Source organism: Loxodonta africana, chromosome 2 (assembly GCF_030014295.1).
Source record: "Loxodonta africana isolate mLoxAfr1 chromosome 2, mLoxAfr1.hap2, whole genome shotgun sequence".
Taxonomy (NCBI): domain Eukaryota; kingdom Metazoa; phylum Chordata; class Mammalia; order Proboscidea; family Elephantidae; genus Loxodonta; species Loxodonta africana.
The window spans coordinates 187,921,134-187,948,450 of NC_087343.1; the positions used below are offsets into that span (position 1 = coordinate 187,921,134).

Below are 27,317 nucleotides of genomic sequence, written 5' to 3' on the forward strand. Positions count from 1 at the left end.
GAGAAATATGTGGCAGTCTTCTTCCATAAAGATTTACATCTTTGGAAATCATATGGGGCAGTTCTACTCTGTTTTATGGGTTGCTATGAGTTAATCTTCACATGACCAGATTGCTAGGTCTTTTCTCCCGTGGAGCAGCTGGTGGGTTCTAACTGCTAATCTTTCAGTTAGCAGCTTAGTGCTTAAACATTGTACCACCAGGGCTCCTTTAACCTGTGGATAAACCAAAAAAAAAAAAAAAATCTATTGCTGTCACGTCAATTCTGACGCATAGCGACCCTATAGGACAGAGTAGAACTGCACCATAGTGTTTCCAAGGAGCAGCTGGTTGATTTGAACTGCCAACCTGACCTTTTGGTTAGCAAACTCTTAACCACTGTGCCCCCATACTCCTCAACAAATATCCTCCTCCCAGGGGTAGAGTGAGAAGTCAGGGAGTCCATGATGTGATTCAGTCACATGTAGCTGGAGATGAAAATGGAATTAAATTGGAGGAGCCAGAACTATGCCCTAAGCTATGCCTAGTGACAGCGTAGGGGGTAAGGCTGTCACAGTAGCATGGCAGAAGGTATGCTTGGGAGGCGCTTCTTGTCTTGGACCCTTGAGCCTACCCTAGCTCAAGTTCATATATTCTTTGACACCGAAAGCAAAGATCCTACTTCGCCTCAGTTTCCTTGTTTGTAAAATGGGGAGGATGATACCTACCTCGCTATGCTATTATAAAGATTAAATGAGATTATGGGGCTAATAATGATGGCAGTGCCAACACAGTGACAAGTGGCATGATGATATTTCTAGCAATTATTGAGCACTTACTATGTGCCACGCATCGTGCTGTGCCTTTTACATGGATCTTCCCGTTTACTGTCACAGCACTGGTACGAAATGGTGCTGCTTTTCATTTCCCTTTAATAGATGAGAAAACTGAGCCTGAGAAGTGTTCGGTAATACCTGTACACCAGTGTTGAGTGCGGCACTATTCACAATAGCTAAAAGACAGCAACAACCCTCATGTCCGTTGTCAGACGAATGCACAAAGTGTGGTCTATGCATCAAATGGAGTATTACTCAGCCATAAAAGAAATGAAGTCCTGATACAAGCTACAGCATGGACGAACCTTGGAAACATTATGCTGAGTGAAATAATTCGGACACAAAAAGGCAAATCCTGTATAATCTCACTTACATGAAATATCTAGACTAGCCAAATGCATGGAGACCAGAGACGGGTGGGAGGGGGAAACGGGAAGTACTGTCTAGGGGGCACTGAGTTCCTGTTGAGGGTGATGGAAGAAATATGGAAATGGATAGTGGTGATGACTGCACAACAATAAAAATAAAATAAAAAAGGAAAGGTTTAGTAGCGTGCCCAAGGTCACACTGCTGGGAAAAATCAAGGCAAGCAAGGTTCAAACCAAGACTGTGTGATGCCAAAGCCTGTCCTCATAGCCACATCCGAGCACAGCGCCAGACCTGGAAAGGGGAGCAGCACCGCCCAGTTCTCACCCTGGACCTGTCTGACTGTGACCTTAACTCTCCACCCCCATGGGCTCAGGCACTGCAGCATCTTTGCATGTTTCCTCACCCTGTAATTTCCCTCCTGGAGGGATCTTTTGTGGCCCTGAGACAAGTGCTTATTTACCCCATCCATTTCTTCTTTGCTCAGAATAAAAGCAGTTCCTCTCCCAAGGAGAAACCGTGCCAGCATTTCCCCGTGAACCACTCAGGCAAGAATAAAATGCTGGCTTTCCAGTAACATTCGGCAGCAGTAACAGTAACGTTAGCAGTAATAGTAAGAAGACGAGCTAACAGTGTGTGTACTTGAGCTACGCACTCCGCTAGTGCTTTATATGTAAAACACCATCTAGTCCTCGGAACTACCCTATGATATAGATACTACAGTTATGCCCATTATATTGATGAGAGCTCACCAAACTATGCCATGCAGGCCAATCCAGCCCACCACCTGTTCTTGTAAAGTTTTCTTGGAACACAGTCATGCCCATCTATTTACCTAATGCCTAGGGTTGCTTTTGTGCTACAACAGCAGAAATGAGCAGTTGGGACAGAGACTGTTAGGACTCACAAAGCCTAAAATATTTACTATCTGGCCCTTACAGAAAAAGCTTGCCAACACCAATATAAATCATGAAATTTAGGATTAGAAAGACCTACTTGCTTTCGCAAGATAATGACGGGCATGGAGGAGGGATTTAAAACCAGGCAGCCTAACATCAGAGCACACTCTTGTGGTTCCTCTGCTAATATGTCTTCTTTCCCTACGCTTGGCACAGTTCACATTTCTAAACACAATGGCCCCACCCTTCCAGCTACCCACGACTTAGGTAACACTTATGGTATATACACTACTTAACAAAACGTATCATATAAGGGACATGACCCATTTGCAAACCAGCAGCCCAGACCCTTGCCACACTGGCTCTCCTCTAGATCTCCATTCTTATTTCTTGAATCCTCCACTCCAGGTGAACTGCTTTCCTCATTTTTCTCCACCTTTCCACCTCCACGTCTTAGTTCACTTCATTCCTCCCACCCCAATGCCCTTCCTCATTGTATTAACAGAATCCTATCCATCTTCCCAGGTCTGGCCTACCATGGTCAATAGATCTTCCCCAACTGGGGCAGCCTACAGGAAATTCTTTCCTGCCTGAGTTGTAGAAGCACAAACTTCGACTCCCTTGCTTTAGCCCTTAGGACACCCAGTGGGTAACAACAGCCCCATAGAAGATATGTGAACCGGGGGGAAAGTGAATCTGGCCTCTGCCTTTTCATCACCTAAAGATTCCAACTGAAACATTGGTGATTCTGTAGTAGAATTCTCACCTTCCATGTGGGAGACCGTGGTTTGATTCCTGGCCAATGTACCCCATATATAGCTACCTCCTATCTGTCAGTGGAGGTATGTGTGTTGCTATGATGCTGAACAGGTTTAAGTGGAGCTTCCTGACTAAGACAGACTAGGAAGAAAGGCCTGGTGATCTACTTCTGAAAATCAGCCAGTGAAAACCCTATGGATCACAATGGTCTGATCTGCAGCCAATCATACAGGTAGTGCAGGACCAGGCAGTATTTCAATCCATTGTACGTGAGGTTGCCATGAATCAGGGGCCCTACCAACAGCTAACAACAACAACAAAGATTCCAAATAAACAGGGCTTGATCCTTTATGCACTGGAAAGAATCTGCTGAAAGGACTCGGCCAGTCACCTGAGATTTTAGATGGATCACTTAAACTCTCTGAGTGTCTTCTTCATTTGTAATAATAGCTGACATTTACAAAGGTTGTGCCAAGCGGGGGGCTGGCTGCCTTTCATGCATTATCACATGGAAAGGCGATCCTTGTGGATTATTGTGAGGACTGAGTGCAAAGAGCCTGGGTTAGGAGCACGGAGCCCCTGACTGAGGGCTACCTTGATTTTGGTAGTCTTCACCAAAGCCCTCTTCCCTTCTCAGATACCAGTATCTTTCTGAGTGGTAAGATGAGGGAGGGGACTGACATAGCATGGCCCTTCTAGAAAACATGTTGAGTAAGCTGTGAACTCCACTGGATGAAATGCTTCTTAACAGTGAAAGTAGGGAGACAGAACATTCTCTGGCTTCACTGCAACAAGATCTGGTGGGACTGTAGGTTCATACTTGCTTTCTGGTCACTTATCCAGTCTGATCTTTGACCATCACAACTGCCGCCAGTCTTAATTCTCTGAGGTCTGGCATTGTATTTTTCAGGATTTTTTTGGTTGCAGGAAACAAATATCCAGTTCAAACTGGATTATATGTATGTATGGAAACCCTGGTAGTATAGTGGTTAAGAGCTGCGGCTGCTAACCAGAAGGTCGGCAGTTCGAATCTACCAGGCACTCCTTGGAAACTGTATGGGGCAGTTCTACCCTGTCCTATAGGGTCGCTATGAGTCGGAATTGACTCAACGGCAACGGGTTTGGTTTTTTGGTTATATGTATGTATGCATGTATCTATTTGAAAAGATAGTTATCAGCTCGTGTTCCGTATAAATGATACAGCTTCAGGTATGGCTGGATCTAAGGATTTGAAAATGGCATCAGGTCTTAGTCTTTCTTCATCTCCTCACCTTGCTTCCCTCTGTATTGGTGTCATTCTCAAGGAGGTTCTCTCATTCTGGTTATTCCTGGCAGCCTCGGGCTTACAAACTTCCATCTCTAAGTTGAGCAGAAGAATTCTTTTTGCTAAGAGTTCCAACAAAAGCCTCACTGGCTTGGACCAGGTCTTTACTAATCCTGGGGCCTGCGGGATGAAATATACTGATTAAAAGCCAGTCCTGTGTTGTGTGTCCATATCTGGAGCTAGAGAGATGTGGTCAGCCCATCTGAATCCCACGGACTGAGGTTAGAGATGGTGTGATTACCAGAGAAAAAAGAAAGGAATTCTGGACAGGCAGAAATAAGAGCAGTCCGGGACAACATACCTTTCCTTAAAGATGAAGCGCTTTTTCTTAACTCCATGCCTTTGTATGTGCTGAGTCCTCCACTTGGAATGCCCTTTTCCCTTTTTGTCATCCTGCAAAATTTTTACTTAATCTGTGAGAGCAAGCTCAAACAACATGGGCTCTGAAAAGTCTGCTTGACACGTCTCTCTCCTTCCCCCTTCTTTATCTGCCTTGCATATGCCCCCTTTTATTTGCTCCAGCATTTATCACCTGTTTGGCCTCCTCCTACTTTCTGGATGCCTCTAAAAGGCACACAAGGTATCATGTTCCTCTCTGCATTCCCAGTTCCCAACACTAAACCTGGGATTGAACAGATGCTCCCTAGAGTTTGGTTAAAATGATGAGTTGAATAATTTCACCATTAGACTTTCTAATATTATTTTTGTTGATTTCCATCTTCTTCTTCAGTTTGAAAATGAAATCATCCTCAAGCTGGACCATGAGGTGGAAGGGGGCCGAGGGGACGAGCAGTACATGCAGCTGCTGGAGTCGATGTAAGTCCAGTGCCCAGTCAGGGGGTGCCTGGAGGGGATGTGGCTCTCTCCTCCGCTAGAGATCAATCTGAGGTTCGTAGGTAGTGGAGAAATTCCATTTTTGGAAGTAACCTCATATCTCTCTCTTGAGTAGCTGGTTCTTTGATATTTATGGAATGGGCCTGAAAGAAAGAAAATTTGCTGTTAGAAAGAGGGAAATAGTCCTCCAAAATGTCCACTTTATTTATCTTTTAGATGTGGAAAAATTGTTGCTATTTTTTTTTCTTTTTTAAACTTTGACAGATAATGATCATGACCAACACTTAATGAGCACAAGGAGAGTACCAGACACTGTGCTAAGGGTTTTACATTATTGTCTCATTTTACCCCTTTACATACTTTGATCTGTGTTCCACAGAGGTGACCCCTGAGGTTCAGGGAAGTTAAGTGCATTGCCTAAGGAAACACAGCTAGTTTGACACCAGAGCCCAGTCTCTTGTCATCCTTCCTCACTATCTCCTAGACACCAGGTAGGGGAAAAAGAGAGAAACAGAAAGGGAGCTTTACGTGTGGGCAGAAGAAACCCCACTGTTGCTCTGGCCTGGGATGTACAGTGGACAGAGCTCGAGAGCACTGGACTTGGAGTCGGGACACTGGGTTTTAATCCTGGCTCTACCACTTACCAGCTGCATGACTTGGGACCAATCATCCCGTGCCTAGGGACTCAGTATACCCTTCTGTAAAACGAGAATAATAATCCCCATGTGGTTATTCTGAAGACTGAATAATTATAAAGCATCTGGCATGGTAATGGCCCCTTTTCTCCCCATGAGGCCTTCTTCCGAGGTTTAGGAACATGGCTCAGATATTCTAAATTTCCCGCTAATTGTATATTCTCCAACTCTGATTTTGGATTCTTTCTCCAACTCTTTTTTGAATATTTTGACTTTAATAACAAAAACAAACTAAAGACTTTGCTCTAAATGGATTAAGGACCTAAATGTGAAAACTAAAACCATAAAATTCTTAGAAGAAAAAGCAGGTGCAATGCCGTTGGGCCTGGCTTTTAACAATGGATTATCTAATATAATAATAAAAGCACAAACAGCAAAAAACTAAATAAATGGGACCTCATAAAAATTAAAAACTTCTGTTCATCAAAAGACTTTACCAAGAAAGTGAAAAGATAAGCTGTTGACTGGGAGAATATCTCCAGAAACCATAAAATAAAAGTAAAAATCCAATAAAAATCTAATTTCCAAAATATATATAAAAATTCGACAATTTAACAACAAAGAGACAAATAATCATAAAATGGGCAAAGGACTTAAATCAGCATTTTACCAAAGAGGACATTTGGCCAACAAACACATGAAAAGATGCTCAATGGGTCATTAGCCTTCAGAGAGATGCAAATCAAAACTGCAATGAGATACCATTTGACTCCCAATAGATGGCAGTGGGTTTGGTTTTTTGGTTTTAGGATGGCTAAGACTGAAAAACAAAAAAAAACACATACACAGAAAATAACAAATATTGAGGAGACTGTGCAGGAATTGGAACCCTTATCCACTGCTGGTGGGAATGCAAAATGATTCAGTTGTTGTGGAAAACTGTTGCAGTTCTTCAAAAAACTAAAAATAGTACTACCATTGTTGTTGTTGTTAGGTGCTGTCCAGTCAGTGCTGACTCATAGCGACCTTATGTACAACAGAACAAAACACTGCCCGGTCTTGCGCCATCTTCACAATCATTGCTATGTTTGAGCCCTTTGTTGCAACCACTGGGTCAATCCTCCTCGTTGAAGGTCTTCCTCTTTTTCACTCACCCTCTACCCTACCAAGCATGATGTCCTTCTCCAGAGACTGGTCCCTCCATGTCCAAAGTAAGTGAGATGAAATCTCACCATCCTCGCTTCTAAGGAGCATTCTGGCTGTACTTCCTCCAAGACAGACTTGTTCATTCTTCTGTCAGTTGATAGTATATTCAATATACTTCACCTACACCATAATTCAAAGGTATAAATTCTTATTCAGTCTTCCTTATTCATTGTCCAGCTTTCCCATGCATATGAAGTGATTGAAAATACCATGCTTGGGTTAGGTATATCTCAGTCCTCAAGGTGACTGCTTTTTAATACTTTAAAAAGGTCTTTTGCAGCAGATTTGCCCAATGCATTATGTTGTTTGATATCTTGACTGCTGCTTCCATGGGTATTGATTGTGGATCAAATTAAAATGAAATCTTTGACAACTTCAATCTTTTCTCCATTTATCGTGATCTTGCTTATTGGTTCAGTTGTGAGGAGTTTCGTTTTCTTTATGTTGAGGTGTAATCCATACTGAAGGCTGTAGTCTTTGGTGTTTATCAGTAAGTGCTTCAAGTCCTCTCCACTTTCATCAAGGAAGGTTGTATCATCTGCATATGGTTGTTAATGAGTCTTCCTCCAATCCTGATACCCCATTCTTCTTCATATAGTCCAGCTTCTCAGATTATTTGCTAAGCGTATAGATTGAATAAGTATGGTGAAAGGATACAACCCTGATGCACACTTTTCCTGATTTTAAGCCATGCAGTATCCCCTTGTTCTGTTTGAACAACTGTCTCTTGATCTCTGTACAGGTTCTTCATGAGCACAATTGAGTATTCTGGAATTCCCGTTCTTCAGAATCTTATCCATAATTTGTTACGATCCACACAGTCAAATGCCTTTGCATAGTCAATAAAACACAGGTAAAACATCTTTCTGGTATTCTCTGCTTTCAGCCACGATCACCTGCCATCAGCAATGATATCCCTCGCTCCACGTCTCCTCCTGAATCTGGCTTGAATTTCTGTCAGTTCCCTATTGATACAGTGTTGCAATAATTTTTAAAATTATCTTCATCAAAATTTTACTTGCATGGGATATTAATGATACCGTTTGATAATTTCCGCATTCTTTTGGATCACCTTTCTTTGGAATGTGCACGTATATGGATCTCTTCCAATCGTTTGGCCAGGCAGCTGTCTTCCAAATTTCTTGCATAGATGAGTGAGAGCTTCCAGCATTGCATCCGTTTGTTGAAACATCTCAATTGGTATTCCATCAGTTCCTGGAACCTTGTTTTTCTCCATTGCCTTTAATGCAGCTTGGACTTCTTCTTTCATTCAGGAAAAATGAAGTCTTGATACATGCTACTATATGAATGAAGCTTGAAGACATTATGCTGAATGAAATAAGTCAATCTCAAAAGGACAAATATTGTCTGATCTCACTTATGTAAAAAGACAAGAACAGGCAACTGTCTAGAGACCAGAGTATATTATTGGTACCAGGGGCAGGAGGGAGGGGGAAAAGAGGGGATTATCATTTATGGAGTAATGAGTTGCAGTTTGCTGTGAATCGCATTGATTAAGGGTTGGGTTGCACAGCCGATTAATCTAATTGCTGTTAATAAGTTGCACACCTGTAAAAAGTTGAAATTGGTGAAAGTTGTGTGATAGATATATTTACAGCAATGACCAAAAACAAAACAAAAACATGTAGCTGTTGGGGCTGCTTATGTACAACCAAATACCTCATGCTATTTTGTTCCTTAGTTTGGCAGTTTAGGATTGTGGTTTCAGAGGACATCCCAGTTAATTGGCCTAATGCATGTTTAGTGCTTCTGTTCTACCTCCTAGTTGGTTGCATACTGCCTGGGGTCTTAAAAGCTTGCAAGAGGACAGTCAGCACATAACAATTGGTCTCTATTCACCCGGAACAACAGAGGAAAAAAAGGGGAATCAGGAATAGGAGGAGGAAATGGAATGTGTGGCTAATCGCCTTCAGGAACAACTACCTCCTTTTGCCATGAGAGCAGAAGAACTGGATAATGCCTTACTGGACATTTTGATCAAAGTGTCTGTAGCAAAATCCTGATCAAAAGGAGGAAAATGCAGAACAGAATTGCAAATTCTTTCTGGAGCCCTGGAAGCTGGATGAACCCCCAAAACTATTGCCCTGAGATAATCTTTAAACCTCAAATCAAAAATATCTTCTGAAGTCTTCTTAAAACCAAATGATAGTTTAGCTTAATGACTAACACATGTCTGTCTTGAGTATTATGCTCTTTTAAGAACTATCTATATGGGATCAAATTGACAACAACTTGAAAGATGAGTTAGAAACCTTAGGGAACAGTGACTTTATGTTAATGGGGGAGGAAAACTCAGAAAAAGAAGGTGAGAATGATTGCACAACTGAAGAAGATAACCAATGTCAGTGAATTGTACTCGTAGAAATTGTTGAATTCGTGTATATTCTGCTGTGTGTATTCTCAACAACAACAACAACAATTAAAAAAAAAAAAAACAACTAAGGGCCTTGCTCTAACCCTCACGACTACCCTCCCTGTACTGCCCAGCCAGGCAGACTCCAGTGGGCAGAATCGAACTCCAGGCTGTGTCTTCTGAGCAGCCCCTGCCCCGCTTTTCTGTGCACAGCCCTCACAAAGTACCCAGAATGCAAAGACTGCTCAGCCTGTAGGAGAAACTGACCGCCCACTCCTCAAATGAGTATTGAGACTGATTGTCCATGGAAAATGGTGACATTTTTCCTTAGTCAATATTTATCTTAAAGAACTAAAAAGGAAAATTTAAATATTGACCAAAAGTGAAGCCACAGACGGTGCTAGCAGTTTTCATCTTTATAAGCGGATGGGGCTCTGTGGCAGTCTTCTACTATCAGTAGTATCTCCAAATCCTTCCTGGGAGATTATTTATAAAAGGAGTCCTTAGAGCTCGAGGAAATTAAAGACAGCTCATTATTTTTCTCCTGAGTTAGAGGTGTAAATGACTTTAACAAAACTCATCAAACCCAACCTGGGAGGCCATGGCCCCATCAGAAAATCCAGAGGCTGCTGCCTCTGCTCCTTCCTTTAAGCTTTCTGAGCCTCAGTTTCCTTATCTATATACTGGGGATAAAAATACTATCCAATTCTTAGAGTATTTGTTAGGATTAAACAGGAAAAATCATGTAGAGTGCTTAGCACAGTTTCTGACACCTAGTAGGTAGCCTGGAAAGGTTAGCTAGCATTAGTTTTCTCCAAACAGGTAGCCAAGTGGTAATTTGAATCCATGAGCCTACCTGTCTTTTCTCCTCCTGGCCCCTCATGCAGGGCCTCCTGTGGTGTGCAGGGCCCTGTCTGAACAGACACAGTCCTGTGAGCACACAAGTTGGTAAATAGACGGTATCTCTATGCATGGAACAGGGCTTCCCTTCCTGGTACGGCACAGCCCTGCATCAGGACGTGAGGCTTAGGGCATGGAGTGGGGCTGAATTTCAACTCCCGGGGTACCATTGTGCAGTGTGCAAGCCATATAATCTTACGTGGCAGCCCTGTTCTCCCTACCTCAGAGCACCCCTCCGAGTATACACCCATTAGTCCACATCTGTCACCAAGTGTGTCCCAAATTGAATGGAGTCATGAGACACACCTTGCTGTCCTGTAATCCATTTGCCTATGAATATTTCTAGAAGTAGCGAATGGGCTAGAGGCTGAAGGGGACAAAGGAGGTGTGTTCTGGGAACTGGACCCCACCAAACCAGCTTAGCACCTGGAGGAAGACTTTTCACATCAGAGATGCTCCATGCACAGTTTTTAAATAAATGAGTAGAAGTCTTCTTCCTTCAGCACTGGCAGAGGGTGACACTCTGGAGGCCATCTGAAGCCTGCAGGCAAACCAACTCAGGGAGACATGAGCTTCCTCCAGCCCACCCAAGACCGAGGATCTGAGTGAGGTCCCCCAACACTTATTCGTTGTCACTCACCATACTCTGCTGCAGACCTCAAGGGCGAGAACCAGGTGTGTGATCTTGGCAGGACTGGGATCAGAACCCAGCTCATTGGGCCTCATGCTTATCTATAAGTTTGGTATTATAATTATGCCTACTTCAAGAAGTGTTTGAATATTAAACAAGATAATTAATAAAATGGGCTGACACAGCATCTGGAGTGCAGGAAGTGCTCACTAAATGGTAGTATCACTATGAATTATGGTTTTCATTCCTGTATCTGCTTCCCCTGATGGACTGTTATCTCCTGGAGGTCAGGGAGTTAGTGATCTCTGAGTCCCCAGGGCCTAGAACAATATATATTGAACGGAAGTATGACTGATGGATGGTTGGATGATGATTTCAAAAAAATCTTCATATCTAACTCGCTAATCCTGGAACATATGTGCAGCTTTTCCTCCTTCTGTCTCATGCCAAAAGAATGAGATAGATAGCTAGATCGATAGCTAGCTTGATAGCTAGACAGATCAATAAATAGCTGCCATTGAGTTGACTCTGAATCATGGCAGCCTTAAGTACAACAAAACAAAACATTGCCTGGTCCTACATCATCCTCACAATCACCAGCTTGTTCAAGTCCATCATTGCGGCGGTTGTGCCAATCCATCTCACCAATAGTTTCCCTAGCCCTCATCAGCCCTCTACTTCACCAAACATGATGTCTTTCTCTAGCAATTGGTGCCTCCTGAGGACATGTTCAAAATTAGCAAGTCAGACAGTGTGGTTTTGTGATCCATATGGTTTCCATTGGCTAATTTTTGGTAGTATATTGTCAGGCCTTTCTTCCTAGTCTGTCTTAATCTGGAAGTTCTGCTGAAACCTGTCCACCATGGGAATCCCCCTGGTTTTTGAAATAACAGTGACGTAGTTTTCAGCATCATAATGACACGCAAGCCACCACAGTATGACAAACTGACAGATGAGTGATATGCCAGAAGAATAGAGGATCTAAAATAATCAAAACTTTATTCTTCTGAGTCCTTACTACTCAAAGTGTAGCACCTGGACCAGCAGAATCAACATTGCCTGGGAGCTTGTTAGAAAAAATGCAGTATCTTGGAGGTGGGTTCAAGATGGCAGAGTAGTCAGAAGCTTCCCATGGTCCCTCTTACAACAAAGACCTGAAAAAAACAAGTGAATTGGTTATATTCAAGAATCTAGGAGCCCTGAACACCAAAGACAAGGTTGAGGAGTCAGACTGAGCTGCAGGGGGAGGAAGAGACAGTTCAGAAGCAGCAAGGATTTGTCCAACCTGACCTGACCGGCACGCACCCTACAGGCTGGATCTGCTGGTGTGCATGGGCTGAGGCAAGCAGTAGCACTAGGGATACGTTTTCCACATTGGTAGGAACCGAGTGGTGGAGAGTCTGCATAAGCTTCTGGAGACAGGGAAAGTGGCACTGGGCTGCGAAATTTAAGCGCAAACATCTAACGTACCATGCAGGATCAAAATAACCCTTCCCTCCTTTGGGAAGTACCTCTCTCCCCAATTCACCCACCCCCTCCCCACTCTACTGTGGTCCCGACCTGGCTTCAGCAGATTGCCAAGCCCCCTGGGCCAGAAGTAAGGTGTGTCGCTCACTCCGAGCCATTCTCCCGGCTTTGGAGAAAGAACAAATTAACAAACAAACAACAAACAGGGAAAAAATAATCTGCCAGCTCTCCTAAGCCAGGAACTCAGGGCAGGTACAGACCCTTTGCCTAGGACAGGTATAAGGGGTCGACGGACTTTGAATGCCTTTCACTCCTGCCTATACCCGTGTGGCCCCATTCCAGTAGCGTAGGCCCGTGTTAGCATAATACAACAGGGTATATACCTGAAGCCTATTTCAACTGCAACAGCTAAGGGGGAGTGGCTTATGTGGATTCTTATGTGGATTCACCTCAGGTGTCCAGGTCATCAGTCCCTAAGTGTGTGGTGCAGGTTCTCACCTACAATCCTAGGTGCATGGACTATGTAGGGGTGATTGGAGCAGGCAGTTGTGACATTTGACACTGCCCTACACATTAAGCAAGGTCCTCACCCACCTACATCAGGGGACTAAGTATGGTGGCTCCACCCACTCCACCTAGCCATCCATGACAGAGATCCAAGAATAAGTGGTGCCTCCCAGTCCTTACAGCCAACAACATTGTGTGCCCAAAGTCCAGCTGCAAAACCCACACACCTGTGCACTCTAGGGAACAGGGACATGCCTTCCACCCAGGCAGTCAGGGACAACCATCAGCCCCCTACCTTGCTCAGTACATAACCCCCTTCTGCAGCCAGATACCTGTACCTGCTCCAATCACCCCTACATAGTCCACCCATCTAGGATTGTAGGTGAGAGCCTACACCACACACTTAGGGACTGATTACCTGGACACCTGAGCTGAATCTACATAAAAAAAGTAAGTGGACTCCTGAGCTCACATACCTAATAGCAGCTCTAACCACCTGAAGAAAGGACACGAGAGCTTCAGAAATGCCCATAATCGAAGTAGCTCACATGACCAGCCTATATGAGCATATTAAAACAAAACACAACAAGAAGCTAAGACACAGTAAGCAAACATATAATAACTATTGATAGCTTAGAGACAACAGTCAATATCAAATCACATAAGGAGGCAAACCATGAAGGCTTCAGCAAGCAACCAAAATAAAGATCCAGGAAACCTCCTGGAGGAAGAGAAAGTCTTGAAATTACCGGAGGTAGAATTGAAAGGATTACCATACAAAGTTCTTTAAGCAATCAGGAAGGAGATCAGGCAAAATGCAGACCAAACCAAGGGACACAGAGACAGAGCAATACAGGAACTTAAGAAGGTTATACAAGAGAAAAATGACAAATTTAGTAGGCTGCAAGAATCCATTGAGACAGCAAATAGAAATCCAAAAGATTAACAATAAAATTTCAGAATTAGACAACTCAATAGAAAGTCATAGGAGCAAAATTTAGGCAATGGAGGTCAGAATTAGTGAGACTGAAGATAAAGCACTTGACACCGCCGATGTATTTGAGGAAAAACCAGATAAAAGAATTTTAAAAAATGAGGAAACCCTAAGAATTATGTGGGACTCTATCAAAACAAATAACCTACGAATGACTGGAGTACCAGAACAGGGAGGGGATAACAGAAAATACAGAGAGACTTGTTGAAGATTTGTTGGCAGAAAACTTCCCTGGTATCGTGAAAGATGAGAAGATGTCTATCCAAGAAGCTCATCAAACCCCACACAGTGTAGATCCCAAAAGAAAGTCACTAAGATGTATCAAAACCTCCAAGATGTGCCAAAACCAAAGGTAAAGAGAGAATTTTAAGAGCGGCTAGGGATAAATAAAAAGTCATCTACGAAAGAAAGTCAGTAAGACTAAACTCTGACTACTCAGCAGAAACTATGCAGGCCAGAAGGCAATAGGATGACATATATGAAACCTTGAAGGAAAAAAATTGCCAGCCAATAGTTATATATCCAGCAAAACTGTCTCTTAAATATGATGGCAAAATTAGGGCATCTGCAGATAAACAGAAGTTAAGGGAATTTGTAAAACCAAACCAAAATTACAAGAAATACTAAAGGGAGCCCTTTGGTTAGAGAATCAGTAATATCAGATAATAACCCAAGAGTAGAACACAGGACGGAACAACCAGATATCAGCCTAGACAAGAAAGTCACAAAAATAAGTCAAAGCTAAAACACTGAAAATAGGGAAACAGATGTCAATATGTAAAAGACAATGATGTTAAAACCAAAAAGAGAGACTAAATGATGTAGTCATAGAACTTTCAGAGGGATGGGAAGTCAAGGTGATATCAAGATTTAAAAGATTCATTTAAACTTAGAAAAATAGAGGTAAATTTTGAGGTAAATTTTAAGGTAAACACTAAGGAAACTCATAATTCTACACATCAAAATAAAAAAGAAGAAAACCATGAAGACTCAGCAAATACAAAATCAACACTGAAAAAGATGAAAATACATAAAGAAAAACGACTCAGCACAGAAAATTAACTGGAACAAAGAAACTGTCAACAACACACACACACAAAAGATACCAAAATGACAGCACTGGACTCATAAAAAAAAAAAAAAAAACCATCAATAATTACACTGAATGTAAATGGACTAAATACACCAATAAAGAGACAGAGAGTGGCAGAATGGATTAAAAAAATGACGATCCATCTATATGCTGCCTACAGGAGACATACCTTAGACTTAAAGAAACAAACAAACTAAAACTCAAAGGTTGGAAAAAAATATATAAACCAAACAATAATCAAAAAAGAGCAGGAGTAGCAATATTAATTTCTGACAAAATAGACTTCAAAGCAAAATCCACCACAAAGGATAAGAAAGGACACTATATGATGATTAAAGAAAACATTTTTTGACGGTTATGAGGGTGGGAAGGGGAGGAAAGAGGGAATTCACTAACTAGATTAAAAAAAAAAAAAAAACCAAACCCATTGCCATCGAGTCGATTCTGACTCATAGCAACCTTAGAGGACAGAGTGGAACTGCCCTATAGAGTTTTCAAGGAGTGCTTGGTGGATTTGAACTGCTGATCTTTTGGTTAGCAGCCGTAGCACTTAACCATTATGCACCAGGGTTTCCAAACTAGATAGCAGACAAGAATTATCTTAGGTGAAGGGAGGGACAGCACACAATACAGGGGAAGACAGCACAACTGGACTAAACCAAAAGCTAACAAGTTTCCTGAACACAGCCAAACACTTTGAGGGACAGAGTAGAAGGGGCTGGGGTCTGGAGACCATGGTTTCAGGGACATCTGGGTCAATTGGTGTAACAAAATTTATTAGGAAAATGTTCTGCATCCCACTTTGGTGAGTGGCCATCTAAGATGCATTAATTTGTCCCGGTCTACCTGGAGCTAAGGAGGATGAGAACAGTAAAGATGCAAGTAAAATATTAGCCCAAGAGACAAAAGGCGCACATAAACCAGAGACTCCATCAGCCTGAGACTAGAAGAGCTAGATAGTGCCCGGCTACCACCAATGACCACCCTGACAGGGAACACAACAGAGAGTCCCTGATGGAACAGGAAAAAAACATGATGCAGAACTCAAATTCACGTAAAAAAACAGACTCAATTGTCTGACTGAGACTGGAGGAACCCTTGAAGACATGGCCTCTGGATGCTCTGTTAACTCAGAACTAAAATCATTCCCAAAGCCAACTCTTCAGACAGAGATTAGACTGGACTATAAAACATAAAATAACACTAGTAAAGAGTGTGCTTCGTAGTTCAAACAGATACAAAAAAAACAAAATAAAACATAAAATAATACTAGTAAAGAGTGTGCTTCGTTCAAACAGATACACGAGACTAAATGGGCGACTCCTGTCTGGGGGCAGGTCGAGGAGGCAGAAAGGGACAGGGGCTGGTTGGATGGACACTGGAAACCCGAGGTGGAAAGGGGGAGTGTGCTGTCACGTTATAGAGATTGCTACTACTGTCACATAACAATATGTGTATAAATTTTTGTATGAAAATTTAACTTGAGCTGTAAACTTTCACCTAAAGCTCAATAATGAAAAAAAAAGAAATGCAGTATCTCAGGCTCCAACCCAGACCTGCTGAATCAGAATCTATTGAGATGCCCAGCTGAGTCTCATGCACATTAAAATTTGAGAAGCATTGGACTAAGGCAGTGGTTCGTCTGTTGCCTGCATATTGGAAGCACCTGGAGAGCTTAAACTATAAAAAACTGCTTGCCTGAGCCCCACTCACAAAGATTGTGAAGTTATTGATCTGGGTGGGTCTTGGTCCTTGTAAAAGGTCTTGTGGTGATACTAACTGCGTGCAGGGTTGGGAACCACTGGTCTGGCAGAGCTCAGGCCTGAGATGCCTTCTGCCCTCAGTCCATCCCCCTGGGAGACTGGGAGACGTCACACACTGAACACCAGAGAGAAGCTTTGTTGCACTGTCATTAGGGTAGAAGCAGGCTGGGAGTGACCGTCCCAGAAGGAGGCAGGCACAGCTGTGGCTGAGTGAGACAGGTCTAAATCACAGGCCAATTTGCATATCTCCATTGAGGACCAAGGACAGATGCTCTTCCCACCACGAAGGTGGATTTGTCTGGTTATGGCCACAGTGTGAGACTCCGCCTCCTCGCAGCCTAGTTTGGCTTCTGGAAGGAAATGACCCTCCAAAGTCCTTGTCTGTCTAGCCTGTACCCTCCCAGAAGCTCTTGGGACTTAAACTGCCATAGGCAGAGTAGCCAGAAACAAAGCATGGAGCCTCGGTAATGCATATCTAGCAGAGATGCCTGAAAACACCCCGCAGTGTTTACATGCGGGGAAATATCACTCCCAAATCGGATAGTGACGGTCTTGATTCCAATCAAGGTCACCACTTACTCCCCGAGTGATACCGGGAAGGTCATTGAACATGTCTGAGCCTGAATTTCCTCATCTGTAAGATGCAGGGAGGGGACGTAATTTTTACTTATAGAATTACTGTGGTGACTTCTTAATGAAAGGTGTTTGATATTTTATCTGGCATAGAATAAGTGATTAATAAGTAAGTCATTAATCAAAATTTTAATCCACCTGTCTCTCCCTTCCTAGCCTGTGGGCCACCTGAGGGTAGACAGACATGCGTCTTTTCATATTCGTATCTTTATTCCCACCCCAGCCCCCCTGCACAATGAGTAGCATAGTGCCTAGTCACTATTAGATGCTTAAGGAGTGTCACATTTTTTACTATTGTTTTAAAATATAAAATTAATACATGAACGTTCTAGAACTTTTCAAATATTCTCACTAAAGTTGAATCTTCCTCTACTCCCTACCCAGGCCTCTTGTCAGAAGCAGCTAATTAAGAGTTTGTGTTTTTCCTTCCTGACTATATTGGGCACATTTATAAACACAGAGACACTTGAACATGAACACATATGTGTTTGGTGGTTGAGAGTGCAGATGCTGGAGGTGGGCTGCTGGTATTTACCAACTCTGTGACCTTGGACAAGTCACTTGACCTCTTCTCCTTCCCTTAGTTTCCCTTTCTGCAAAAGTCCCAACTCATTAAGACAGTGATAGGGGACTGAATGAGTTAATATTTGTAGGACATTGAGACTAACGCCTGGCACAAGGTAAGCTCGATATGAGTTAGTTAAATAAAAAATAAAAATTGTCCTGAGACTTGCTTTTCTTACTTTACATATTTCATAGAACTTCTCATGTCAAAACATTTTCATCTCTCATGCTATAGAGTATTAGATTTTGTGAACATCCCCTAATTTGTTTAACCATTTCCCTATTGATGGACATTTACGTGATTCCGACTATTTCACTTCTACACACCGTTGATAAGTATTGTAAATACCTCGTTGCCTTCTTCTGGAATATTTCTGTAGAATAGATCCTCCAAAGTAGAGTTTCTGGGTCAAAGAGTATGTGAATTTTAAACTTCGATAGATATTGTAAAAATTACTATCCAAAAAAGTTGTACCAATTTACTCCCAACATGAAAGTGTAAAGTTGTCCATTTCTATACGCCATTTCTCACAGTTTACTTTTTTTAATTTTTTCCCATTCTGATGGTAAAAAACAAATAATTGCTACACTATATGATAAATAAATGTATAAATGAATGAGTGAATGAATAAATGAATCAGGGGATCTTGAATTCACTGGGTCCATGGGTGGCACAAATGGTTAAGCCCTTGACTACTAACCAAAAGGTTGGTGGTTTGAATCTACCCAGAGGTACCTCAGAAGAAAGACCTGGGGATCTGCATGTAAAAAAAAAAAACCCTATGGAGTGTAGTTCTACTCTGCAACACATGGGGTTGCCGTGAGTTGGAATTGACTCCATGGCAATTGGTTGTTTTTTGTTTTTAATTCACTGGATTATTTTCTTGGGCCTCACCAGCACTGCTTGCCCCAGCACTCTGTATCTCCCCTGGCCCTGAGCTCACTGTCCTCCCATCTCTGCCCCCAGCCTGATGGAATGTGCTGCAGAGCACCCAAGTATCGCCAAGTCGGTGGAAAACTTTGTGAACCTGGTCAAAGGCCTCCTGGAGAAACTGCTGGATTACCGGGGAGTGATGACGGACGAGAGCAAAGATAACCGCATGAGCTGCACTGTCAACCTGCTGGTACGTGTGTCTGTCCTAGATACCAGTCAGACTACGGTACTGGGAGGTGGACACGGTGTCTGTCAGATTACATTATTGCTCTTGATAGGGAAGGAGTGTGAAGGGAATGGGCGCTAGTATTAAATAAACGGGGTTAAACCCCTGCTCTGCCATTTACTAGCTTTTTGCCTTGAGGCAAATCACTTCATCTTTCTATGCCTCAGTTTCCTTATCTATAAAATGGGAATAATGATCATTCCCATTAACACTTAACACATCACATAGAAGGAAGATGGTGGCATAGAGTGGTTCAGAGTATGAGCTTTGGAGTCACACAGCCATGCATTCCCATTCCACCTCTGCCAGGTAATAGGACAAGTCAAGGAAGGTATTTGAAGCCTTAGCTTACTAATCTGTGAGATGGAGAATATAATAGTAACTATTTTAGTAGTTTGTGAGGTCCTGGCTCATGATTAAATGCTCAGTATGTGTTTTTTTTATGTGTTGGCATCCTTCTCCTTATAGGATGTGGTAATACTAATAACTAAAATTTAGTTAAAATAACTAAATAACTAAAATTTATAGGAAATTGCTGTGGGCCTGGCTAGAGCAGCTGATCCCAAACCCAAGCTCATCACCACTACACCACATGACCTCTCGTGGGCCGGGTCCCCAGACTGGCTGCCCGTATGTGTTCTGTGATTCAGTCATGAGACAGGGAGCAGCCACCACAGTGCTTCATACTCACCCATCAGCCCATCCTAAGCGGTTTAAATAAACAACATTAACAAAAATACCATGCGGTATCTGTCATACCACACCCTGGCCCCCTGCCATCCCCAATGCTCCAGAAACACAAATTCCACCCTGTGTGTCACCTGGCTCATACTTCGTGGCCTCTTTATTAACAGCCTAGATATTGCCATTGATTTTCCAAAATGCTAAGGGGAGTCTAAAAATCTGATTACAGCAGAATGGGGTTCATTGCTAAAAACTCCACCAGGCCCAATTTGCACAGAGAACGTGAGGAGGGTTTTCTAGGAAGTTAGCAGTTCCTCTCTAAGGAGAGGCAGAAGTTGAAGAAAATATCCTTTAGCAGTCAGAATATGACCAGGGAAAAAGCTTGGGGCAGACAGTTCCATAAGCAGAGTCCCTGGATGATGCAAATGGTTAAGGGCTCGACTACCATGAACCTTTCGGTTCAGACCCACCCAAAGGTGCCTCAGAGGACAGGCCTGGTGATCTGCTTCTGAAAGGCCACAACCTTGAGAACCCTAAGGAGCAGTTCTATTCTGCACACATGGGGTCAACAGCAACTTTTTGGCATATGACTTAAACATATATCAGAGAGGAGGACAGGATGGCGAGAGGTGGTCAGGAGAGCTGAGGTCTGCAGTGGCTCTGCCACTCATGGACCATGTGACCTGGAACACATTGTCTCCCCTCCCCACCCGCCCAGCCTTAGTTGCTTCTTCTAGGACATGGATACATTGGATGAATCCAGGCTGTTCTCATAGCTTGGCTTATGGATTCATTCAGGATCACCTGACTCAGAATCTTCTGGGAATTTATTTAAAAACTAGAATCTCCAGTGGTGGAGCCCAGAACCACTATTGGTCTAAATGACCCCTGGGCTGGAATATGAATCATGCTTTCTAGGTATTGCCAAGTTTAAATGTTTGTGGCTGTGTAGTCCCATCATAACTCCTGATAGTGCTCATTGTGGAGAAAATGAAGTGGCTGTTTAGTCATGATCGTAAGTGTGGTAGTTATCATATGGCAATAATAACAATGGTCTGTAGTTACTAAGCACTTGCTATGTGCCTGGTAACCTAACGTACGTGACATCAGTTGTGTCCTCAGTAAACCACTCGAACTATTTTTCTCATTCTATAGGTAAAGAAACTAAGGCTCAGAAAGTCTTAAATAACTCATTCAAAGAACACTTCACAGGTAGAGGAACTCCAGTTCCAACCCAGATCCGTCTGATTACAGGACTGGAGCACATGGCTTTTAAAGATCAAGCTGGGCTGCCTTTCAAAGTAGACTGTTGGTGGGTGTGACTGGCTCTTGGCAGCCTCCCTCTCAGTGCAGCAAGTAACCCAGCTGCAACCCTCCATCTCCATCACTTTGGATGCTCTGCTAACAAAAATACTCACCATTGTTTTTCCTCCCTCACCTAGAACTTCTACAAAGATAACAATCGAGAAGAGATGTACATAAGGTAAGATTTTAATCTTCTAAAATGCAAACCTGCTGTGTCACTGCCCTCCTGCATATCCATCGATAGCTCCCTGCTGCCTACAGGGTAGAATTTCAACTTCTCTTCGTGACACTCAGGGCCTCTGTGATCTGATTCCTGTCTATCTCCCAAGACTCATCTCCTTCCGTCCAACTGTCCAGCCCCACCGAACCTGACGTGCTGTTATGCTATGTCTGCAGATCACACTTTCCTTAAGAGTAAATACCACATGGGTTGAGTTGGTGTGTTGCGTCTGCATTTGCTCCAGGGCCCATATGTGAAACCCTGGGCCAGGGCCCATAGGCATGTAGGGAGACCATTGGCCAGCCTATTTTTGAAGGAAAGAAAAAATACCAAGATGCATGAGGTAGTCACTGTAGGCATTTAAAAGATATTTATTTGAACACATCGTGAAGGGTTTTTTTGGGACATTAGCCTGGAGCAAAGAACTCCTTTGCCAATTTTTTCTCAGAGTCTCATATTTTTTCTCTAAACTTTTTTTATTACTGTTATTTTTACTCATTACAAAAATAATACAAACTTATTACCAAAACAAAGCACTCATAAAATACAGACAAGCAAGAAGAATAAAATGAAGCAAACTCTCAATCCATACATATTTCCAGACCCTTTTATACTTATATATTCATCAAACTCTATGGATGCATTTTTTTTTTTTTTTTTGCAATAACGAGATCACATTGCCCATAATGTGATTTGGGCATAGTTTGTCCATAATTTATTCTTCGCTTTTTTTTCAGTTGACAAGAATTCCATGTCAAGAATTCCACAGATGCATTTCAACGTCATTTTTTAATGCAACCATAAGATTCTCTTTCCAAAATATACTAAAATTTATATAGCCAGTCCTCTATTATGAACATTTACGTTGTTTCCAATTTTTTTTTTCTGTCATAAATAGCACAACAACAGAATTCTTGGGCATACATCTTTGCACACATTCTTACAGGGCTAGAGCACCAGAATTGGAATTGACCAGAAGGTTAAGGAGCAAGCAGGCTTATAAGGCTTTTGACACGATCTGTCAAAGGGCGGCAACTCCAAATCGAAACCCACTCTGCTATTACCTCAGATATTTTTAGGTACTTAGTTTAGCATTATTCCAGAAGAAGGAACTATCATTTGGGAAGAAAACAAATAATTCCATGGGTTGTCATGAGCTTCAGATAGTATTTATGACATCCTTGGACATGACTTAATGTCATAGTGCAAAGCTCTGGGTTCAAAGGACCTGGGGTCTTCACCTTCTTTTCTCTCTGACTCTGGATAAATCACTCAGTCTCTCTGGGCCTTTTTCCCCTTCTTAAAACATTCCTAATCTACCTACTCTTCTCAATGGTTTTGAGGATTAAATGAGATAATATAGATAAAGTACCTGATTCATAGTCGCCTCCCTCCAGCCTCCCTTCTTGCCTTCTCATTTTAGAAACACAGATGGCAAATCCCAGCCTTCCACAAGCTTTGGAGATTTGAGTTTGATAGTAATCTAGGAAAGACACATTTGCCTAAAACAGAAGTTGCAAATATAGTCTGGAAACCTGTTCTGTTTGGCAGAGGTAGTACTTTATAACATTTTTTAAATTGGTTGCCAAAATTTAAAAATTGGGAGATCTTACATACACATCGAAATTTCCATCTCCTCTTAAAAAAACTCTGATGTGGCAACAGTGGGTCCTCATCCTGTCCCGACAACCATTGCCTGGAGGTGTTGGTGACAGCCCCGTTAGACAGGCCTGGAGTGCTCAGGTCACAACACCTTTACCGTCCACCCACTTGAGCTGCCCATCTGGCATCTGCAGTTATCTAAGTATGTAATCCTTGGCTGAGCCCATTATTTATATGGCCAGGAACACTAAACACTAGCTCCTCCTTTGCTGACCTTCTCTGCACAAAGCCTTTCTTCTAACAGGAACCTAAGCCTGGGCACTGAGACCTGCATTGGCTGCAGATGTCTGACAGGTCCGCTGATGCCCAGAGTGAGGCAGGTGATCAGGGGAACCTTGGCGCTGTTGGGACCCAGCTTCTCCTCCCAGAGGAAGGTTCAAAGTCATCACATCACAGCATCTTCCCATCACCCTAATTACTAAAAGCTGGGCTTAAACAAGTGCATCTAATGATGCAAGCCACCAAAGCAGTGGCTCTTGTGGCTCTAGGTCTGTTTCTGACAGTGGCAGGAAGGGATGTTTTCTAGAAGAATCTAGTTCCCAGTGATAGTAGCTGCCATTGCTCAGTGCTGGGTACAGCTAATTGCTTTCAGTGCAGACTTGCATGTATTAGCAGTAATGCTAGCTGTCACTTACCGAGCCTTTTAAATGTAACACATGGGCTGCTTGGCAACCCTATAGGTATGTTCTATGAGTGTTGCCACTTTACTAGTGAGGGAACTAAGGCACAGAGAAGTAAATTCACTGCCCCTTAATACCGATCATGGATCAATTATCCAAGAATTCACCAAACCTCTCTTCCTTTTTTCCTATTCCTGGCTTGCCCACAACACCCCCCAGCTGTATTTTCATCCCAGGGTTCAGAACTGGGACATCATTTTGCAAAGCAGCAGGAGGTGGAAGTGTGATTGTGGTGGAATAATGGAGTCTTCCTGTAGACAGCTCTAGGCTCCATTTTCTAGCCCCTGGGTGGTGCAAAAGGCTAGGCTCTCTGCTGCTAACCAAAAGGTTGGCGGTTCAAGTCTACCCAGAAGCAACTCTGAAGAAAGACCTACCAACCCACTTTCAAAAGCTCAGCCACTGAAATCCCTGTGGAGTACAGTTCCACCCTGACACACAAGAGGTTGTTTGAGTCGGAGTCAACTTAACAGCAACTTGGTTTTTTTTTTTCCCCTAGTCCCTGGTCCACTCCCTTTTCTTACAGGAAAATGTACTTCCTCTGCACCCAGAAAACATTGAAGAGAGGGCAGGGGCTACCCTTTACAGTCTCGTGCTTGTTCCTGCTCCTGGAATCACATAATGATTGAGAGAATGGACCCTGAATGCAGTTAGCCTGAGATCCTATCCCAGCCCTTCTAGTTATTAGCACAGACTTCCAACAAGTTATTTAATTTTCCTTCCTGTATTTCTTTTACTTGTCATATTGCATTGGCCAGATCCTTCAGTATAAAGTCAAATGCCGGGTGGGATGGTACCTAACTTCTCCAACCATAGTTTTCTCATCTGAAAATCAGAATTCCAAATGGACCTATCTCACAGGGTTGTCATGAGGATTAAAGGATCTAAAGCATTTAAGGTACTTAGTACCTGGCACACAGCAAGTGCTCAGCAAACGCGAGCTGCTGGCTAACCACGGCGGAGGGTTCCCTCATGACCTGAGAAATGTCCAGTTGTTCTGCTTTGCTCTTGACTGTCCCTGTGAGCTGCCGCCTTACCCACTGCACCTGATAACTTAGCGTATTTCCCCCCAAACAGATACCTGTACAAACTCCGTGACCTGCACCTGGACTGTGACAATTACACAGAGGCTGCCTACACACTTCTTCTCCACACCTCGCTTCTCAAGGTGCTGTCCCTTCGGGTGAAGGAGATTCGTGCTGGGACCCCCACAGTGCCCTTGCAACAAGTTGAAGAGTTAAAAAGACAAAAAAGAAAATCAGTCAAGGAGATTTTGTTTTTTTATGTGCCTCCAAATTCTTGGCCTGACAGATCACTTTGCTGCACTGGCCACATAAGGTTTAGAGTGACCTTTACGTTGAACAGCAGTAATAACCCCCTGAGATATGTTTTGTAGTTTTATATAACATGCAAACTGTTACCAACTCTAAATCATTAGCATACCCACTGGGCTGTTTTCCTTCTCCTGACAACTTTTTTGTAGCTGTACAAAGTCAAAATTATTTCCTCTGGCTTTTGAAGAGCTGAGACTATGACTCCTAGGGGGTTGGAGAAAATCCCTACAAACCACACGCAGTGAGCCAATATTCCAACAAGCACGTCTCAGCTAAAACAAGGAGGCACTTCCCAAATGGAAACTGCAGAGAGCATCTCTCTGGTTGACTGCTGCCGCACAGGGTGGCTGTGAAGCAGGGAGTGTCTTGTCGACTTTACCTTGCTCCTCATCAAGGCACTTCTCACATATCACATTCGCTTGTTGTCTTTTCTGGGTTGTTGCTGCTGCCTGGCCAGTACAACCTGGGTATTCACCTCCCCAATGGTATCCTGAGTTTCCAGAAATGAACTGAGTTTGGGGGAGGAGGAGACAAGGGAGGGGCAGAGGCTGGGAAGAGTGGTTTCTGCCTTTAATCCTGGGGAAGACACCTGTCTGTAGCAGCTTCTTAGCCCAGTGTAACTCTCATGTCCCTCTCCTCAGTGGTCAGATGAGCAGTGTACCTCACAGGTCATGCAGACAGGTCAGCAGTATCCCCAGACCCACCGGCAACTGAAGGAGACCCTCTATGAGACCATCATAGGCTACTTCGACAAAGGAAAGGTAAATTGTCCCTGCTGCACCTCTCTCTCTGGGGACCCTAGCCACTGGGAAGGATAGTCCCCTTCCACACACTATACCCAGCCCATCAGCAGGTCTGGTTAATGCTCTCTCCAAAAATACATTCTAAATCTGACCACTTCTTTTCTTTCCCTCCAGAATTTTTTCTTTATTACACTTTAGATGAAGGTTTACAGAGTAAACTAGTTTCTCACTAAACAATTAATATACATATTGTTTTGTGACATTGGATGCCAACGCCACAACATGTCAACACTCTCCCTTTCTCGACCTTGGGTTCCCCATTACCAGTTTTCCTGTCCCCTCCTGCCTTTTCATCCCTGCCCCTGGGCTGGTGTGCCCCTTTAGTCTCATTTTGTTTTATGAGCCTGTCTAATCTTTGGCTGAAGGGTGAACCTCAGGAGTGACTTTATTACAGAGCTAAAAGGGTGTTTGGGACCATACTTTTGGGGTTTCTCCAGTCCCTGTCAGACCAGTAAGCCTGGTCTTTTTTTTCGTGTGTGTGTGAGTTAGAATTTTGCTCTACATTTTTCTCCAGCTCTGTCTGGGACCCTGTATTATGATCCCTGTCAGAGCAATTGGTAGTGGTGGCCAGTCACCATCTAGTTGTGCTGGACTCAGTCTGGTGGAGGCTGTGGTAGTTGTGGTCCATTAGTCCTTTGGACTAATCTTTCCCTTGTGTCTTTGGTTTTCTTCATTCTCGCTTGCTCCAGACAGGGTGAGACCAGAGGAATGTCTTAGATGGCCACACATAAGCATTTAAGAACCCAGGTGCTACTCACCAAAGTAGAGTATAGAACATTTTCTTTATAAACGATGTTATGCCAATTGAGCTAGATGTTCCCTGAGATAAATCTGACCACTTCTGTCCGTCTCCATTCCTTCCACCTCTGTCCAAGGCACCAGCATCATTCACCCGGAGACTACAAGAGACTATAAGCATCGCTCTGCTTCCTTGGTTACTCTGAACAGAGTATCCTCTACCTAAAAAGTAGGGTGATCTTAAGATACATATTGGATCATGCAGTTTCCTTGCTTACAGTCATCTCAACTGCTCCCCCTTTCCACTTAGAATAAATTACATGATCCTTCCCATGACCCAGCAGGTTCTGCAGGAGCTGACCCGACTGCCTCTCTCTCTTCATCCCTACCAACTTCCCTCTCACTCACATGCTTCATGCCAAGCTCTTTTCTGCAACAAGTCCTTTGCACTTACTTTTCCCAATTTGGAACATTCCTCCTCCTCAGCTTTCCAGGCCTGGCTGCTTCTCATTGCTCAGGGCTTTGCTCAAATGTCCATCCTCAAGGAGGCTTTCCCCATTCACCCGTATGAACAACACCGCTCCTGCCCTGAGTCTCCCTATTGCTTCACCAAAGCACTTGTCACCGTCAGACACCATCTTATTCATTCTGTTTTCACTTGCTGTGATCTGACTCCCCACTTTAGAATGTCAGCTCCATGAGAGCAGAGACTTTGTCTTGTCCACTGCTGAATGCCCAGTGCCTAGAACACAGCATGACATGAAGGGCTCAGGAAATAAATGCTGGATAAGTGAATGAATTGGTGATATTAATGATGTTGTGGTGCCCTTGCTGATCTCCAAACAGCAAGGACGCTGGGCTGGGTTTGGTCTCGAGATTGGGCCGGATCAGCTATTGCCTGTCCTCCAATCTCCAATGGACCTTCAAGAAACATGAACCCATATCCTACCTTCCTATCCTATAGACAGTTAT

The 27,317-nt window shown here is 43.2% G+C and overlaps 1 protein-coding gene across 3 annotated transcripts in view; it reads left to right on the forward strand.

The window, feature by feature from the left end:
* DOCK2 (dedicator of cytokinesis 2) overlaps positions 1-27,317 on the forward strand; it is a 558,619-nt gene that overhangs the window by 481,173 nt on the left and 50,129 nt on the right. For all 3 annotated transcript variants that reach the window (XM_010592406.3, XM_064279098.1, XM_023551366.2), the window contains 5 exons: positions 4,892-4,977; positions 18,730-18,886; positions 21,049-21,089; positions 24,548-24,638; positions 25,446-25,565. In XM_010592406.3, the coding sequence (XP_010590708.1) occupies positions 4,892-4,977; positions 18,730-18,886; positions 21,049-21,089; positions 24,548-24,638; positions 25,446-25,565 (495 nt within the window). The remainder of the gene's footprint in view (positions 1-4,891; positions 4,978-18,729; positions 18,887-21,048; positions 21,090-24,547; positions 24,639-25,445; positions 25,566-27,317) is intronic.